At 34.7% G+C, this 18,095-nt stretch overlaps 1 protein-coding gene across 1 annotated transcript; it reads right to left on the reverse strand.

The window, feature by feature from the left end:
• Window positions 1-1,358: 1,358 nt before the first annotated feature.
• On the reverse strand, window positions 1,359-1,997 carry LOC131028602 (uncharacterized). The gene has a single exon (XM_057958916.1). The coding sequence runs from the start codon at window positions 1,995-1,997 to the stop codon at window positions 1,359-1,361; it is 639 nt and encodes a 212-aa protein (XP_057814899.1).
• Between the last annotated feature and the right edge of the window lie 16,098 nt (window positions 1,998-18,095).

An 18,095-nucleotide genomic window follows, 5' to 3' on the forward strand; every position in this document is an offset into this window, starting at 1 on the left:
TTAATCAAATTCAATCTCATAAAACTCATAGGAATGCATAACTGATTAATTCAAAACAACATAGCATCTTAGATAAAATAATAAAACTACCTTGTTCTATCTACTGCAATAGGATCCTTACAAGCCTTCCATGCATCTCCAAAATCACGATCTTCTTCATACAACTCCTTGAGCTCATCAAAACCAACAACTTCAACCTGCACTTCAATCAACAAATTCTACCTCCTACTTAAAGCATCTGCAACCTTGTTAGACTTCCCACTTCTATGTTTCAAAACAAAGGTATAAATTTGTAATAATTCAACCCACTTCATATGCCTTTGACTTAGCGTACCTTGGCTGCCCAAATACTATAATCCTTGATGATCAGTGTACAATACAAATTCTTTTGGCAAAAGGTAATGTCTCCACTTTTTCAATGCTTTCACCATAGCATAAAATTCTTGATCATACACATAATACTTCTTCTTAGAATCATTTAAATTCTCACTAAAGTAAGCAATGGGTTTACCTTCTTGGCTCAAAACAACTCCAATAGCACTACCACTTGCATCAAAATCCACTTGAAAAACCTTGTCAAAATCTATAAGTGCTAAGATAGGTTGCTCTGTGATTTTTTCCTTCAACACATTGAAACTCTTTGCTTCCCCTATACTCCACCTGAAATCCCTTTTATCACCTCTCATAGTCTCTATTAGTGGGGCACATATGCTACTAAATCCTCTTATGAACTTTATGTAGAAACTAGCTAAACCATGAAATGATCTCACCTCTGTCACTGTTTTTGGTGTAGGCCACTCCAAGATTGCTTTCACCTTCTTTGGGTCCATCTTGATGCCTTCACTTGACACCACAAAACCCAAGTATACCAACTCCTTCTTCACAAAGCTACATTTCCTAATATTGACCATCAATTTCTCTTTTCTAAGATTTTCAAACACACACCTAATATGCATCAAATGCTCCTCTAATGTCTTACTAAAAATAAGAATATCATCTAAGTACACAATCACAAACCTTCCAAGAAACTCTTTCAAAACTTCATTCTTAAGATTCATAAACATGTTGGGTGTGTTGGTTAGCCCAAATGACATGACCAATCACTCATACAAACCTTCTTTTGTATTGAATGCACTCTTCCACTCATCCCCTACCCGTATCCTTATTTGGTGATACTCGCTCTTCAAATCAATTTTGGTAAAGTATTCAGCCCCACTCAAGCAATCCATGATGTCATCCATTTGGGGTAATGGATACCTTTACTTTATTTTGATCTTGTTGATAGCTATGGATTCAATGCATATCCTCCATTCTCCATTCTTCTTTAGTGATAACACCATAGGCACTGCACATAGACTCTATCTCTCTCGAATCAAGCCCTTCTCCAGTAACTTTGCCACTTGCCTATTGAGTTCTTCTGTCTTAGTAGGAGTCATTCTATGAGCCGCCTTGTTTGGAAAACCAACTCCTAGAACCAAATCTATTTGATGGCTAATTTTTCTCAACGATGGGAGTCCCTTCGGTGCATTATTAGATACTATGTCTTGGAACTCCTGCAACAATTTTGCAACTTCTGTAGGAATTTCTTTACCCACATCTTTGTAATTTTTAGGAATAATAGCAAAACAAAACTTCTCATGCTTCATACCATAAAGAAATTTTCTAGCATCAACTAAACAAACTCTAGCATTATTACAAACTTGAACATTTTCCTCCTTCAAATGTTTCAGCTTATGCTTCACTCCATCTTTCATAATTGTATAGGTGTTGACACACCCATCATGTATGGCTTTTCTATCACATTTCCATGTTCTTCCAAGCAAAATGTGACAAGCATCCATGGGGACGATATCACATAGGATTTCATCACTATAGTTTCCAATCTTGAACTTCACATTACATTTCTCATTCACAAGCAACTTCTGAGTGTCTTGAACCCAATCTATCTGGTATGGGTTAGGATGTTTTATCCTTTCAAGTTTTAACTTCTTTACCATCTCCTTGGGCACAAGATTGTTCGTGCTTCCTCTGTCCACAATGATGTTACATACCTTCCCTTCACCCTTACACCTTATTTTGAATAACTTTTTCCTTTGCATAGGCTCGTTGTTATCATTAAGAAGTGTTCTTCTTGTCATCAAGGTTTCCCCTTCTTCTGCATCTTTTGATTATGAGGAAGGTGCCTCTTCCTCTTCATTGACATTCTCTACCCTTCCTTGATACTCTTGTTTCCTTCTTGGTTTCTCCTCTACATGCGGACACTCATAGAATTGGTTCCCTTCTTCTCCACATTTGAATCACGTGCCTTTGAATGGACCTCCTCCATAGCCACAACCTCTACCTCTACCTCTAAAATTTTGGTCTCTTGAAGTTTGTCCCTCATCATTCCTTGTTGTCCTATTGCCGCCCTCTTCACTTTTTAATCCTTTTTGCTGATTCTCTTCATTCTTGTGGGTTCTTCCTCCTACCTTACCTCCATGTCCTCTTCCTTTTTGCTTATTTTCAAACCTCTTGTTTAATCTTTCTTCAACTTTTAATGTTGTTTGATAGGCATCCTCCATTGTCACAAGTCTAACCATTGCCATTTCTTCTTGAATACTTGACCTTAATCCATTAATGTACCTTGCAATCTTCTCTTTTGTCACCTCTGAATGTCCAGTCCTTATAAGAATTTTGTGGAATTCCTCAGTGTACTCTTTCACACTCCTACTCCCTTGTTTCAATCCTTGCATATTTTTGAGCAAGTCTAGTTCATAATCTACAAGAATAAATTGTCTTTTTAATTTCTCTACCATCTTATCCCATTTAGTGATTTTATATTTTCCTCTTCTTCCTCTTTTCAATTGCACCTCTCTCCACCATATTGAAGCATGAGGTTTCAATCTTGTCTTAGGAAACTTCACTTTGTCTGGGTCTTTTATCTCCTCAAATTCAAAATACTCATCCATTTCATTCAACCAATCAATCAATTCTTCTTGGTTTAAGCTTCCATTGAAGGTAGGTACATCCATTTTTGGCCTTTGCCCAATCTTTGATAATGCAATTACCAAAGGATCACGGGCTATTGTTGCTGCTCCAAAAATTCCTTGACTCCAAGCTTGACTTGCATTTTCAGTGCTTTAATCTTCATCACTACCCGAGTCTCTTATCCTTGCAAACCCTCTTCTTATCTCATCTTGTAAGGTTTCAACTTGCCTTCTCAAGGCTTTGAAATCATCATCACAAACAAAATTATCACCTCTTCCCCTGTCTCTAGCTACAAATCTACCCCAACCATGTGGGAATCCTCTTGCATTCATTTTCTCAACACCCACAAAGTTGACCTTGGTGCAAGCTTCCTCTCTCCGGTGAATCTACCTACACACTCAAGATCTTTTGGCTCGGATACCACTGATGCAACGGGGAGATTGAAAATATCCATTGACCTGCCACAACCAACACTCTAAACACACACAAATCTGGGATATATATGGTAACAAAATAGATGAAACTGAACAACAAATTGATCCACAAACTTTAAAGATTATTATTGAAACTTCAAGTAGATTTGCAACACATAATGGTGAGCCTATTGGCTTCACTTTACAACATCTCAATCTAATTTGATCCGATCATAGGCCTATAACAATGAAGTATTATTAACAACAATAATGGCTTTCAAAAGCCTCCTTCAAGATCTCCAAAATTCATTTTCACACCTATAGAAACTCAACTCTAAACCTGCAACAAACCATGGCATATTCTACTCTTGGATTCTTAATAACAAACAAACTCCCACCTCTCTATTCTCTTCTAAACAAAGTCTCGAAACTCTCATTTATCCCAAAGAACACACTACCAAAGACCCTACACCCCAAAAAAACTCCAAAACCAACCCCCTATGCTTTTAACACCAAAATCTAATGTAGAATAAGCTATCACAGCCTCTCTAGAAGTTTCCCCCAAAACTACAAAAGAAGGAACATTAATTCAAAACCTTCCCAAAAAGTAACTCATACATTACTGACCATTTTTAACAACCTTTGCTAATATTAGGTCCTCACGAGAGGACTCCACAACCCAACCATAAATTAATATTCTCTACATGGAAATAAATTTAAAATTTGTACAGAGATTCTTTCCCTACGTGGAGGATGCCCTACATCAGCCCACTTTGAGGGTTAGTATTTTGACACCCCTTTATTTTCATAAAAAACCACTTGGGGATATTGTTAACCTCATATCAGAGATGACATATGATCATTTGCAGCTTCCCAGAATCATATTTGATAAGTTTTTGAAGTCATTTCTTTGGGGCCCTGAGGTAAGGTTGTTGATTGCATACTATTAAACTTTTCTAAGTAGCCATCTTTGGAGAGTTGCATTTTGTTGCCAATTGAGTGTCATGTCAAACCAATATTTTTTTTGATTGTTTGCATCTTAATGAACTCCCATTTCAGTTTTCAAAGCCCCATTAATCCATTTGACATGCTTTACAAGTCAAGTCCGTTTGCAATTTGTTCAGATTTGCAGACTGAACTGTGTAAAATATGCTAAAGTAGCCTTGCATCCTAATTTTTATTTCAGATCCTATTGACCTTGATGCTAAGGTGAATGTTCCCTATGACTCTCTATATGTTTATCTATCACTTCAAAAGTTTGTAGCACCCCAACACCTCATTTCATATTTTTCCAAAGTCAAATCCAGATGGACTTTATAGAGGTTGAAAATTAGCATTTCCAGAAAATTCAGAGAAGGCAAGTTTGGATGTTATTATTTTGCACATATCATGGAATTGAGAAAATCCCCTTTGCACACATTCTTGTTGTATCTAGATGTATTAGTTTCCCAAGTGGTGGCCTCTGAAACCAAAGTTTGTTATTTTTTCAAATCAGTGTTTGGACAGGTTTTAGAAATGGTTAAAAAGTGCACTTTCAGAATATGCCTGAGTAAGCAACTTCAAACATTAAAATCTCTCATTTCATGCATCATTATGAGCAACCGTTTGGCATTCTAGATTCTCTGTGCGACATTCTATAGGTGTGTTAGTTTCCAGGACTCAAGGAGGTGATTTGATTAGTTTTAAAGCCAGTTTCGGAGGCTACTTGAGTGATTTGGCTATAGTGTAGAGAATCCAAATGTCAAAATTAAATGATGACCTACTCAAGTTTGTGAATCCAAAATATTTCAATTGGAGGTTTCAGAGCATTTTCAATGGTCAGTAGTCCAGGAATGATAGTTTTTTAGTCAGGTCCATCATGGACTCGATTAATGAGGAGGCCTAGTAAGAACAATTGAAGCCCATTAAAATAAATGTATATTATTTAAATCAATTTAATTTAAATAATATTATATCTAAATTATTTTGGATAATAAAAGAAAGTGAAATTATTTAAATCATCAAATTGGGTAATGTAAAAAGGAAAAACTAAATAAATCATTTTGTAATGATTTATTTAAGGGCCATGTAAAACACATTTAAATCATTTAACAAAGATTTAATTCCTAATATTTTTTTATTATTAAAGCAGCGTTAACTAGAGTGCTGACCTTTAGCATAGCCAAAGACTATCAACATTACAAAAACAACAAACAAGGTGCTGACCCTTAAAAACACAGCCCAAAGACAATAAAAGAAACAAAAAATAGAGATACGAACCCGAAAAGAATGAAGGTCAGATTATTAAAGGTTTAATTCCTAATGTTAGTACCCGTATGTGTTCCTTAAATCGTGGTGGGGCCCGTAAAAAATAGGGGTGAAGTGAAATTGAAGTTTATAAAGTTTTAAAAGTGTTCCACCCTGCATGGCTTTCGAGGCAGTTAAAAACAGGGAAAACACAAAGTGGTGGTGCAACGAATTGAAGAAAACATATATGTGATGAAAGGTGGACCAAAATATTAAGTGGTTTTAACAAATAAACATGGAAAAATTATATGCTTAGAGGGGAAATAATATGAAGCTTATTACTGTTTTACTGACCTTCATGTATTATTACCCTCCGTATTATTTGTGATTCTCTATTTTCTATGATTTGGGGTTTAACATATGCACAGGTGAGACAAATATATATTTTAATGACTAAGGAGTATGCTGCAATAAGAACAAATCAAATGGAGGATAAGTTAAATCATCTTGGCGATAATGTGCTAAAGTAAGAGGGTAATACTGATTTCTCATATATCATGAGAATTTTTAAAATTTTACAAGCATGCACAAATAGGATGATCCCAAATATATATTTTTAATGTCAAGAGAGAATTGAATGGTTGCAACAGAGAATAATAGCAACGTGTTTACTCACGTCCAAAATTATCCAACACATTTTTGAGGTTGTTATTGAGTAGTAAATGGTGTTTTTTTACCTTCACGAAGGTGCATGGATCATCTCACGTGCCTTGGTAGCCATTTTAGCACTGTTTTGAGTGTTTTGGGAGTGTAGGCAAGCTGATAAATGGCCCAAATGAGATAATCATGACCTGCAACTCTTTAATATGTTTTGGGCAGCCTGATGCTCTAAGTTTTTCCTTTATGCTCTAAGTTTTTCAAAAGGATACTTCTTGCAATAAAGAAAGGGCATTTTAATTATTTGGCTGGTAAATTTCCTCCTGAGAGTAACTATTTTCATCTGAGGTAAATCCTCAAGGAGAGACAAATGGGTGAATGTGCTACAAAGAGTGTGATATAGGCATGAAAATTTTGTAGAGCTATACAAAGCTCCAGAAGGAAGTAGTGTGGTATTTAAATAAAACAAATGCACTCAAGCCATATAAAGATAAAACCAATCAAGAAGGTGAAAACATTCCCATTTTACCTTTCATGGAAGTTATTTGTGAAAGATTTTACTAGTGATGGTAAAAGTGGTAGAGTAAAATGTGTGTTAAGAATAAAATGCAGATTGAAGATAAAAAAGTAAAGTGTTGAGGCTTTATTGAAATGATACAAAAGAAGGAATTCAGTTGCAACATTCAGAATGTAAAAGGACAAAATTTTCAGTCCCAAGCATGGGAGAAGAAAAGTGTGAAAGTGCTGGAGCCATTTTCAAAATGCCATATCATAAGAAGGTTCCAGAAGAAAATGAAAGATGCAGATCAAAAGGAAAAATTCAAATTCAAATTTGAAGATCAAAGAGCAAAATTGAATGCCATGTGTAATTCTTAGGTTAATTTTAGGGCTAGTTAGAGGACTTAGGATGATACTTTTAGGCTGTCATTATTTTATTGTTTTAAATAGTTCTTAACCAAATTGTAAGAAAGTTTTAAAGTGTTTTTTGTACTGTCTCTTGAATGTATGAGCACCATTTTATGATAGAAATGATCAAGAATCCTTTGTTTCATCCCTACAAGTTTTTTATGGTGTTTGTCTTGTTTTGCTTCTCTTCGAGGAAGATATTAAATTGATTTTAATGGGTCAAGGAAGTAGCATTGTGTATTGGAGGATAAATAAGAATGGTCGCAACAAAACCAAAATAGAGGATATTAATGTAATGCATTAATATCATGAACTAACTGGTTAGGGTTTTATCTATTTGGGTAAGATATTTGCATGTTGTAGGTTGACTTCTACCCTAAGGAAGGCATTGGTCATGGGGTTTGTACCTAGTTTTTAAAATCAAAATATTCTCAATACCATTTCCTTTATGTTTCTAGGAGTGGGTGTAGAGTTAGTTTTTGTTCTTAGTAACTTGTAGGGTAAATGGGATTATGCAATAATTAAGTCAAATACAAAACACCCACCATTATACACCTGAGAGCCATCCACTTTAAATAGGTCTATTGTTTAGTTTGTCAAGAGTTTATAATTTTTTTAGACCTACAATAGGATTACCCTTTCGAGTTTTGTGGATCTCTAAGAGCAGAAGGCTTGTATAGCCTTGTTCGTTATGTTTTCTTGTCTTCAGTTTGTTGATAGTGTTGATTACATGTTCTAGATTACCAATCCCATATTCTTATGTTTCTCCTTAGGACTAAAGGTAGCAAGAAAAATTGCTAATAGGTTATTCCCTTGACAAATATTTGATATTCTAAAAATCGTTTGGGACTTCGACAGAAGAATGCGTACAACTCACGAGCTATATTTTCAACTCTAGCTATTGAATCAATTTTTCTTACAATTATATAAGCTAAATTTAGTCCATGGGCCATGCAGTAAATGCTAATAACATTTGGTAAAATAAAAAGTTTGTAGCTTTGCACAAAGACCATTCCTATGACCTTGAAACACTGCAGCTCCATTAGCTCCTGCACATAACAACTTTTTGGCAATTGATAAGTCATGCATACCACCAAATTGTTTTCAAGATTTCTTAACTACCTCAAATATATTTTGTGTTGTGGAATTCTCCTTCATTTTAACAACACAAAGTAAATGAGGTTGGTGGACATGTTTCTGTATAATATACACATGCATACATATCCAAGAAGTCTTATCTACTCTTGTAACTTCATTTAAAGATAATGAAATAAAGTTTGACTATTTAATATTTTCTTTTACATCATCTTTTTCCACCTCAACAAGACAACTTGCCCATTCCCATCCACTTGTTTTTCTCCAATGCATCAAAGGAAATCTAGGAACATTCAATTTTTTTAATAAAGTAGCAAAGTTAGGGTAGTTTGACATAGGATGATCATTTTTCAAATTTTGAAAAACAACACTAAACTAAACAATTTTTGACTTGAATGATTCTATCATCAGATGTTTAAATTGAGTGTCAATAGAACCTCAATGTTTAGCATTCTTCTCCTCTCTTCACATATGCTCTTTATAATCCTCTTCATACTTAACATGTTTATATTATTCTTTTATTTTCCATCTAATCACCAATCGTTATTTTCCATCTATGATTTGTTTTCCATAAACTTTACCAATATGCTTCTCTATGGTGTCCAATTTTAGCTGCAACTTCTTGTCCCTTTTTGGTTTCCAACTACAGGTCGTACACTTGTATTCTGTTGAAGGCTCATCTTTCTCTAGATTTGGCACTTCTTCAATGAATGGGTACCTTAACACCCAATCTAGATGAAAATTCCTTGTTATTTCCACTCAAGCCCCAATTATAATTTTCTTTTTCTTTTCCCCTTTCATGTACTTCCAACAACATCATCTACGCCTTTCTCATCAACATCATCAGTGTCATTCACATCAACATTTCTTGCAACATTGTCATCAACCTTAATTTACTTCTTTTGAGTATTTCGGGAATCCAATTCCATTGGAACATTATTTGCGGCATTGACATTTGACTCAATTAACTCATTTCGATCTTTCCCAGAGGTTTGTCCTTCTTTAATAATTTTTGGTGCATTTGCAACTATTGATGTTGTACCTCTATCTGATGGACCACCAATAATAACATTACCAAAGTACATGACATTATATTTCTATTTCTACATTTTAATGGTCTCCCTTCAACACTCTCAGGACTTTGGCTACTCAACATCTCCCAAGAAATACATTACAAGAAATAGAATCTAAGAAGGTAGACCCCTGGATCCTGATTCCTCAGGCAATGAATGTCTCACTACTAAATAATCTCTAAAAATGAACTAAAATTTGCAAAATACGAGGATAAATAATCTTATAATACTGTAAAAGAAATTTTCGCAGTCACTTGCAGATTGGTTTTGTCAAAGTCCATTATACAACAATGTTTGTTATTAGCAAATTGTCTAGGATCTGAATTGACTATACATAGCTCAGATAAAAACAAAATGTGTCAAAAAAATGCAAACTTTTGATTGTATTTATACCAATCCATATTTAGCAAACTTCGTGGGGCATTTTAAAATTGAACTTAAATTTTGGCAAATTTAAGTGGGATTTTGGCATCATAGAGTGAAAGTGGGTGAATCTCCCCAGATATTAAAATGATACGTTTCAATTTCCAAGGAAATATTGGACCTATAATTATCATTAAGTTACAACACAGTTGGAAAAATGGGTCCTCCTTTAAACAATTGTAATATTGAATCATTTAGCTAGTATTAGCAAATAAATGGGTGCATGTACATTGGAACCTTTCAAATTTGTTGGTAAAAAAATTCAATAGGTATGATTGGTCCTCAAGAGATAATGGAAAATTACCTTTCCTATGGCCCAAATCATGTGAAAATCAAGTGGATGGGAGATAGACCCCCTATCCATCATATTGGCCAATTTTAAAATCTTTGATCCTGACTATTCCCCAATTGGCGAAAATTAGTCACTAAAAAAAATGGAGGGATCCTTCTATGGAACGCGTCTCAATGATTTATGCAACTAGATCATGGATTTATAATCCTAACAAAAAAGAGACAACAAATGGGAGCCAAGGCAAAGTGCATCTATTGTCAGAGTTATCCCTAGGTTTGTATCCAATCCTCCATGTGACTCAAATAAAAGGATTGACTTCTATTTTTTAGAGTTATTATTGTAAAAAAAAATTCATGACATAGAAAGAGATATTGGTCATGATAATGACTCCATAATAGAAAAGTGGGAGTCATTCAACTATAATCCTTGGCATGTGGAACAAACAATGGCTATAGAAAATGTTGAAAATACCAATGATTGTGAAATTGAAGATAATGAACTTGTTGATGAAGTACCATAGAGCATAAATGGGAAATTTTATCTACATTGCATCAAGGTAAAAATATACAAGTTTCAAAAATATATATGTTGGGAAGAGACATTGATAGACATACATATTGGTTTCATGAATATCAAGGTAAAGAGTACACAGATCGAGCAATCAATTTCATAAGCAGTAGGAGAGATCATGAATGTCTCATACATTATGATATACTACAACACGTCAAATACACAACCCTCAGTGGTTTAAAAAGAAAGAAAATCAACATAATTATGTCACACTACTATATAAATTAAAATGGAGAGTCATTATTCATGATAATACATGGAACAACAAGAACAGGAAAGTCGCATCTGATTGGTTCCATTAGTCAAGCCCTTGAAAATGAGGAAATGTCAAGTTATTCTCCCTTTCTATTACTTGAACCAAGAGGAGTTGCAACATTCAATATAAATGCCTCTACAGTTGATTCAAAATTGAGAATCCCAATATGAGACTTTTCTCAGCTAGAAGGAACAAGACTGACAAGTTTTCAAGAAGATATTCTTAGCATTGCAGTCATGTGTTGTCATTGATGTCAAATACTTAGGTCCGGATTAAGTCTAGATGTGGTATCTTGAGAAGGAGTGTTCCTTTTAGGCATGTTTTTGTAATGGTGAAAAAGGTGAATGATGGAGAGATCAAGAGGAAAGCTTTTCTTCCCTCCAAGGAGAGATAAGAGTTTCACTGTAGATTTCCCTTCGAACACTTTATCCACATTAAATTTAAAAGAGGGGGAAATTTACTAGATCCAATCTCTTAGGGAAGAGATTGGATACTAAATGAATTGATAACGGGATAGAAATGACAAACTAACCCCTCTTTTAGAATAGAAGATGATTGAATTATGTGTTGTATAACTAAGTGTAAAAGTAGAAAAGAACTGATTATAACTTGAGATAGAAGTGTGAGATGAAGTTGTGCACCTAGATCTGGCTATAATATGTCGAGACAAAGTTGCCCTACGAATTTGAGGAAAAGTTGTCAGGACCATGCTGAAAGTGTCCACGGTCCTCCGAAAAATATGCGAAATGAAAAGGGTTTTTTCCACCTCTGCAAATGGAGCTTGAATCTACAAACATTGTTGTGCACCTGCAACTTACACACAAAAAAGAGAGGAAAAGGGGTTGGGATTGGGGGTTTGCCTTTAGGTCAAACCCCAGTTTTGGAATTAACCAAATGATGAAAGAAAGTACTTGCAAGTAAATGCAAATGAAAGACTGAAATGTAATTAACCTCAAGGGAGGTTGAAGTAGAATGCATGTAGATTTGCTTGTATTTAATTGAATGTTGAAAGGGATCTCCTCTTCAATGGTTGAATCCTTGAAATGAATGCAACACCTAGCCTTGAAGGGAGACTTGAGAATGCTCAATGCTGGAAAGGAATGCTTGGATGCTTGAATGCATGATCTCATGTATTCCCACTTATCCCACTTCTCACTTATGCAAATGAGAGGGACAAATGTGACATATATACTTGTCAATTAGGGTTAATTGACTGAATTTTTGTCATAGGCCGACAGAGGGAAAGTTTTTCCTGCTTTATGCAAAGTCCAATGCAAAGATAGGAAGAAGGGGGCCCAAAATAGGACAAGGACAAGGGTACCATGCCCCTATCCTAGGGGGGACATGGGCACCACGCCCCTGTCCTGCCCTTGTCTCAGGACAAGAAGCAGGTTCAGGCAGTGCAGAGGATAGAACAAGTGCGGTTTTTAGGGGTTGATAAAGTCTCAGGTCTCTGATCAGGTTTGGGGATTCAATTCACCAACGTGAAGACCCTAATGTGGTTGCAAATTGCAAGGGTCACAATTTTATGACACTACATTTATCCCCCACTTTAGCGAGAGTATAAGCGTATGCCAATATTATCGGTAAAGTATAAGGAAACAAGATTGAAAGACTTCTACCACGTCAAGGAGGCAAGATGCACCAAGCCCCCAGTGGACTAAGGATCTTACAACATCGATTGAAAAAGTAAAAGGGAATATCAAGAAGGGAAAACCATTACTGCAAGTAGCAAGTTTCCCCTCACTATGAGTCACGAAAAAGATACCAAAATTATAAAGAAAAGCTGACTTAACTAAATAATTCTAAGTATCGAAAAGGAAAATATAAGCAGAGTGTATGACCCCACGTTAAAGAGATCACACACACCTTATCAGGAGCAATTTCTTTAAGGTAAGATACACCCAAGAGAGAGAGTAGAGAGGGAGCACATTATCACAAGGATTTAGCTCCCAGTCAAGGAATAAACCCAAGCATAATGAGCACAAAACACGAGGTAGTTTCTCTTTCCGCAGGGTTAGTATGATGTATGATAATAATCATCATTCCCCAAAGAAAGGATACTACCTTGGAAGAAAGGGAATAGAGGATGTCTTTCGAGTCAACATGAAAGAGATCAAAAGAGATCTCAATGCTTTGCATCATCCTCAAGTAGATATTGAGGGAAAAATAGAAGAACATGGATACACATAGAAGAATACTGACAAAGAGTAAGAGAGAAAAGAGGGAGAAGATCTATAGTGCTAATATTGCTAATCTAGCATGACATCCGCCTCTCAATCTTGTTGATCACTATTTCAGGAAGGCGAGAAACATGCCAAAGGAGTGAAATCAAGCACAATAGATGGAGCTAACACAAGATCCAAACAAGGACTATTCTCATGGGCAAAATCACTTTGTTCGATTCTAGGAGCTAGGATTAGGGTTTGTGAAAATTTAGTTGATAAATGCTTGTCCACATTGACATATTCATAATCACTATCAGAAACATTAGGAGTTGTATTACCATCATGAATATCATTTTCACTTATTTCTTCATCAATATTGAAAGAAAGAGGAGCACAAACATGAATAGGAGTAAAACCATCACATGTTTTATGCAACTTATGATTTGGAGATATAGGTTCAACATCTTGCTTAGGAGAAAAGGGAATCATATCAACTATTGGAGTTTTGGGATATTGAATGGTTTGAGGAACAACTTCACGAGCTCGAGCATGATGCCTTTGTCGATGGTCTCTCACACAATGATTTCGTCGAGTCTTAGTGAAAGACTGAGAAGGAGGAGTCCAATATTTATGAAAGGAGGAACAATCTCCTCTTTGATAGTTGAAGGTTTAGGTTGAGATCTTTTACATTGGACAAGAGGAGAGGTGAGCCTCTACTCTCTATAAGAGAAAGGAGGTGGAACTGTGCCATATAAAGGATGGATATTAGGTGTAGGAAGGAGATCGGGTCCATCATGGGGAGGTCATACAGGTCTACCCTTAGGAGGAATATTGTTGTTCTTATTAGGAGAAAGTATAGTCACATCCATAGGAATAGGTTGAGGATTTCCTTAGGAGGAAGATTAGTCCTATCTGTTAGGGGAATGATTTCATATTCAAGAATTATAGGAATGTCAAGTGTTGGGGATCTAGCTTGACTCAAGGATAAGATCATATCTTTCTTTTATTTTTGATAAGATTGAAAAAGAGCATCACTCCTTTGTGAAAGAGATTTAAATTGCTTAGGCCAAAAGAGATCAATAGGAACACTAGGGATTCTTTCATATGGGCGAAATAAGTTATGGTTCATAGTTATGATTTCTCCATTGTGAGGAAATTTGAAACACTTATGAATAGGATAATTAATCACCTTGATGGAAGACAACCAAGGGTGGCCCAACTTCACATGAAATTGTTCGGATGAGGGAATGATAACAAAGTTGACATCCATAGATTTAGTGTGAACTTCAATAGGAAGCGTGATAGTACCAATGGTAGGACAATAGAATCCATCAAATAATTTCACAACCACATTAGAGTCATCATAGATCGGTTTATGCAATCGTAAAGTTAAGAGATACTCCTCATTGATGACATTAACCATGCAAGAGGGATCAATAAGAGCAGCATGACAAGGTATATTCTTAACCTTTGCAACTATGTATAAAGGCCCATCGGGTGCCCTAATGGTCTCACTAGGGTAAAATGTGATACAAGGATCCTTAGGTGTCTCGTTTCTCTACCATGTTCACCAAATTTGGATTTGTGGTAGTAAGATCAAAAGGAAAGAAAGAGGTATGTTCAGTCTCAATCACGTTAGATGTATGAGAAGGCAAAGGATCAGTGAAAAATCTTAATATTTTGATTAGGAGGAGCTATTGATTTGTTTCCCTTATCATTCACACCTACCATGGATATAGTATTATTATCAATCAAATATTGAATCTTACTTTTCAATGCAAAACATTTCTCAGTATCATGACCAAGCTGATGATGAAATTGACAAAAGGAATTTCTATCAAAATAAGGGGATGCAAGGTTATATGGGTCAACTGGTTTGATAGGAGGAAGTTTGATCGCATTTCTATGTAATAACTGAGACATAATACTGTGTAAAGATTCATTCATTAAAGGAGTAAATTGTCTTTCTCTTTTAGAGAATTTAGAAATAGGAGGCACACCTATTGTAGAATTCACATTGTTGTTGTTGATTGTATCATTGAACCTGATGAAGCTTTTTGTTGGTTTGAACTTCGCAAATGGTTGTTGAAAACTCTCCCCCTTATCACTCGGAGCCATAGGAGTAGATTGCTCCATTTGACTCACAACCAATTGATAATTGTGGAGTGTTGCGCACAACTATGGAAAGGAAGTAAACACTGCCAAAAGAAGGTTTTTCATGATATCTTTTTGCAAATTAGAAATGAAAATTAGTTGAATATCATTATCAGGTACATGAAAAGAAATTTGAGCACACAAATTCTTATATCTACCAATGAAATCGGTCACTTTTTCTTTAACACCTTGTTTACAATGCATTAAAGTCAAAGTGATTGTAGGACCAATGTTGTTTTGAAATTGTTGAATGAAAGAATTTGCTAATTGTTGAAAAGAAGTGATAGAATAAGAAGGCAAATAGCAATACCATTCTAAAGCCTTATCTCTTAGTGTTCTTGTAAACAATTTTGCAAGCAATCTTTGATCATAAGAAAAATCAGTACACAAGGTATGAATTGTTTTAACATGTGTGAGAGGATCACCTTTTCCATTATAGAGTTCCAATTGAGGGACCTCAACATGCTTAGGTTGGACAATATTAAAATATCAAGAGAAAATGGGCTCACAACATGAAATGTGGGCACACTAAACTTGGATTGACTCATGGAAGCAATTTGTTGTTGTAAGGAAGATACAATTTGAGCAAGATTGTTAATGGTTACTTCGGTAGAAGAACTGATGTGAGACATGGTTTATTGAGAAGGTGGTATGATATTATTGAAGGAAGACATGGATTGAGAATAAGGTGGTGGGGCATTATGATAAGTAGGCATAGGTGATGATTGAGTAGGAAATGGGACACTTAAAGGAGGAATAAAATTGTTGAATGAATTGCCTCCTTGTGTCACATTGATTGGTGGAGGGATAATAGGAATAATTATGGAAGACATAGGTAAAGATGGAGGATTAAATGAAGAAGAGGGATTTCCACCATGACCAATTGTTGTAGGAATGACATTTTGAGTTGATGTAGCCATGATGTTTGAAGTGAAAGTAGGAATATTAGCCATAGGAGTGGTCAAAGGAATAGAAGAATTGATTTGATTTAAAGGTTGTGAATAACCTAAGTTCTTAGCACAAATATTTATAGGCATGCCATTAGAATCAACAATATGAGCAATACCATGCAATAAATCAATTTCATTCTTATCACTTTGAATCATGTGTTTAAGGCCTTAAATTAATGGAAGAGCTTCGCTATTAGGGTACTCTTGGGACATCCATTGTTTAAAGTTATCAAATTGATTGTCCAATTTTGAAAGTTGATCTATGGAAACTCTAGTTAAAGCTTCTTCTTATTCATCATGAGATTCATCAATTGGATAGACAGGGACATGATTAGGATGGGAATAATTACCATTATCCTCATTAAAGAAGTCATCCAAATTATGCTCCATCTCCTTGGTAATTTAACCTTTGGAAGATTTAATTCTAATGCTTCATCTAACAGGGATAGTGTAGGTAGGCCTAATTGTGGTAAACCTCATGCACTAGAGGGAAAATTTTAAATTTTGAATAAGAAGAACAAAGTGTACAAAAATTGAATAATGCAAAATTTGGAAAAATGATGATTAAACAATTTGAACTTTGTTGAAAGAAGAAAATGACACAATTTCCAAAAATAATTTTTATGATAAATGAAAGGAAATTGGAATTTAAAATTAGGGCAAATGGAAGACCACTTAATTTTAAAATTGATAAAATCAAAATTTTTAAAATCAGGGTAGATTATAATTAACCACTTAATTTTAAATTTTTTCTTGAAATCTGAAATGTTGAATTTTGAAGGTATTTTTTATTTTAGAGGGATAAAAAAATTGACAAAATCAACCAATTTTCAGGATTTAAGCTATTAAATATGGTCATAACAGTCTCTCGAAATTTTGGGAAAAAAGCTAGGGACCATGTTGAAAGTGCACACAGTCTGACCAACATTTTTCAAAATTTTCAAGGATTAAAGTTACGATGATTTTAAAGATAACCTCAAAAAATTGGTGGATTTTACGATCTCTAGATAGGTGAAATGAAGGGTTGAATGTGAAAATAGGACCCTATTAGGGTTTTGAGAAAAAAAGAGGAATTAAATTGAAAATTTGAAAAGGGTCAAACCTAATGGATAGGGACACCTTGAAAAATGTTTAGAAAACTAAAATTGACATAAATTGATTGAAATTTGCACAAAATCCAATTAAATTTGAAAATTAGGGTTTTAGGACCTAACAACTTAATTTTTGAAATTTTGAATTTTGAAAAAGGAGTGAAATTGAAAATTTGAATTGTAGGACAGAAGATAAGTTTGAAAACAGTCACAAATCTGAAAATTAAATGGAAATTCAATTTTTGCACAATTTCAAGATGATTTTAAAAAAATAGGGTTTTGACAATTAACCTCTTAATTTTGTGAATTTGATTTGCAAATTGAACAAGACAATGAAGAAATTGAATGTGACAAACAAAGCAATTTTCAGATCTAAGACAATAACAAGCAATTTTTACAACACAAGTTCAATTTCAATTTTTAAAACTAGGGTTTTGAATGAATTAACCACTAAGTTTGTAGAAAAATTAAACTTGTAAATGAAAAATATGCAATGATTTTCAGAATAAAGTATTTAAGACGTCGGGTTCACCAAAATGTAATGGTGAAAATAGTGAATTATGGAGAGATCAAGAGGAAATCTTTTCTTCCCTTCGAGGAGAGATGAAAGTTTTACCATGGATTTCCCTTCAAACACTTTATCCACATTACATTTAAAAGAGGGAGAAATTCACTAGATCCAATCTCTTAGGGAAGAGATTGAATACTAAACAAATTGATAATGGGATTGCAATGACAAGCTAACCCATCTTTTAGAATGGAAGATGATTGGATTATGTGTTGTAGAACTAAGTGTAAAAGTAGCAAAGAACTGAATATAACTCGAGATAGAAGCATGAGATGAATTTGTGCAC

This window comes from Cryptomeria japonica, chromosome 8 (genome assembly GCF_030272615.1).
Source record: "Cryptomeria japonica chromosome 8, Sugi_1.0, whole genome shotgun sequence".
Lineage (NCBI taxonomy): Eukaryota > Viridiplantae > Streptophyta > Pinopsida > Cupressales > Cupressaceae > Cryptomeria > Cryptomeria japonica.

Excerpts from the sequence above, each read along its gene's own strand:
- LOC131028602 (XM_057958916.1), bottom strand. The coding sequence starts at position 1,997 with ATGGTAAAGAAGTTAAAACTTGAAAGGATAAAACATCCTAACCCATAC.